The sequence below is a fragment of the Aristolochia californica genome, unplaced genomic scaffold, assembly GCF_029961685.1.
Source record: "Aristolochia californica isolate CCGP_79_NKW_82.1479 unplaced genomic scaffold, dmAriCali1.0.hap1 SCAF_5, whole genome shotgun sequence".
Classification (NCBI taxonomy): domain Eukaryota; kingdom Viridiplantae; phylum Streptophyta; class Magnoliopsida; order Piperales; family Aristolochiaceae; genus Aristolochia; species Aristolochia californica.
Genome location: NW_027182214.1, coordinates 39,283,342 through 39,285,178, shown reverse-complemented (window position 1 = coordinate 39,285,178; position 1,837 = coordinate 39,283,342). Strand labels below are relative to the sequence as shown.

Sequence of the window (1,837 nt, the reverse complement as noted above, 5' to 3'; positions counted from 1 at the left end):
GCTTAACTTGCGGGGTGTGTGTGTGTGTGTGTGTGTGTTGGGGGGGGAGACGATATATTACCGTAATAGAAGTCTGAAGGCCAGGCTTCCATTACCAAAATCAGAGGCTCAAGACCAGTTAGCCGAGAAGAGAAAAAAACCCTATAACAGTTGTAAATTTTATGTATAAATTCCAAAGTAAACATAGTTATAATTCATGGTGAATACGAGATTTGAAATCTTGCAGCAGCAAGGTAATTATGAAACATCCAGTGCTCAGATATTGCAATAATCCGAACAGAAAAAAAAAAAAAATCTGCTTCGCCCAGCTAGTCGGAGGCTCAGACAAGTGTAAAAGTAAAAGTAAGGTTGATACTAGAAGCCCGTAGAGCCGGGGAGACTTTCTCGAAACGTCTGAACATTATTAGCAGTAACGCAGTTGTGCAAACAAAAAAGTGAAAGTCAGGAAACATCTCGAAAATCGGCGTACTCTCCCCAGAATCTCCACTCCTTATAAATTCTTATCCCCGCCTCTTTGTTGATCATCGATCAAGTCCGAAGTTTCGAATTAAGCTAGCGATCAAGCTATCTGCAAACACTTGCGAGCTCTTTGTTTCGATCCCTTTCTTCTTTGTTTCCGAAAACAGTTCTCAACATGTCGCTTATTCCAAGCATCTTAGGTCAGAGGACCAACGTGTTTGATCCCTTCTCTCTCGACGTATGGGATCCATTCCAGGGCTTTCCTCTCAAAACGCTCGCCTCCTCCGGCTCAAGTCTCTCCGACGAGACCACTCAACTTGTTAACACAAGAATCGACTGGAAGGAGACCCCGGAGGCTCACGTCTTCAAAGCCGATCTGCCGGGGCTTAAGAAGGAAGAAGTGAAAGTAGAGGTGGAGGAAGGTCGAGTCCTCCAAATCTCGGGAGAGAGGAGCAAAGAGACGGAAGAGAAGAACGACAAGTGGCACCGCGTGGAGAGGAGCAGCGGCAAGTTTCTGAGGCGGTTCCGACTGCCGGGGAATGCGAAGATGGATCAAGTGAAGGCGACCATGGAGAACGGTGTGCTTACGGTTACCATCCCCAAAGAGGAAGTTAAGAAGCCTGAAGTCAAAGCCATTGACATCTCAGGATAAAATGAGGAGTCCTTCCTCTTCAGAACCTTCCCGGCTCGATGAGTGTCTTCTCTTTCCGGAGTGTGTTCACCGTGGATCCTTGGTGGATAAAAGATTGTAATAAGTCTTTGTCTTCTTCTTGTTAACAGATCGTCCAGTGTCAGTGTCAGTCTCGGCCGGAATGTTTGTGAAATAATCTGAGTGTCAGTGTCGGCCGGAATGTTTGTGAAATAATCTGAGTGTCAGTGTCGGCCGGAATGTTTGTGAAATAATCTGAGTGTCAGTGTAGGCCGGAATGTTTGTGAAATAATCTATTTGAATTTTGTAATAATAATCAACTTATTCAAGGTCTTATTTGCTGCTCCGAACTCGACCATTCTGTGTTATTGGGTTTTTAAATTCTAAAAAATTCAAATGGACATAGTATTACTGAAAAGAATAATAAATAATATAAAATAAGAAACTAAATTTTAAATGATCCAAAGATAGGTAGTCCATGTTCTTTTCCTTTTTCTAATCCAAATATTAACTAAAAAATTTGTGATCTGAGGTAACTTCGGCTTACTCTAATTTAAACTTCAAATTCTTTATGTTTCAAAAATTAAATTATTATTTAAATTATAAAAAAAATTCTAAGTGCAATTTTTTTATAATCTTTAAATATTCAAAATATTAAAAAAATAAGATGTCAAAAATTAATTTTATAATTAAATTTTTAAGAATAATTTATTTTTTAATATGACCATT

General features: G+C 39.6%; 1 protein-coding gene across 1 annotated transcript; it reads left to right on the top strand.

The window, feature by feature from the left end:
- The first annotated feature begins 426 nt into the window (after positions 1–426).
- LOC137965592 (18.1 kDa class I heat shock protein-like) lies at positions 427–1,438 on the top strand. Its single transcript, XM_068811861.1, has one exon. The coding sequence runs from the start codon at positions 635–637 to the stop codon at positions 1,109–1,111; it is 477 nt and encodes a 158-aa protein (XP_068667962.1). The 5' UTR covers positions 427–634; the 3' UTR covers positions 1,112–1,438.
- Positions 1,439–1,837: the final 399 nt, after the last annotated feature.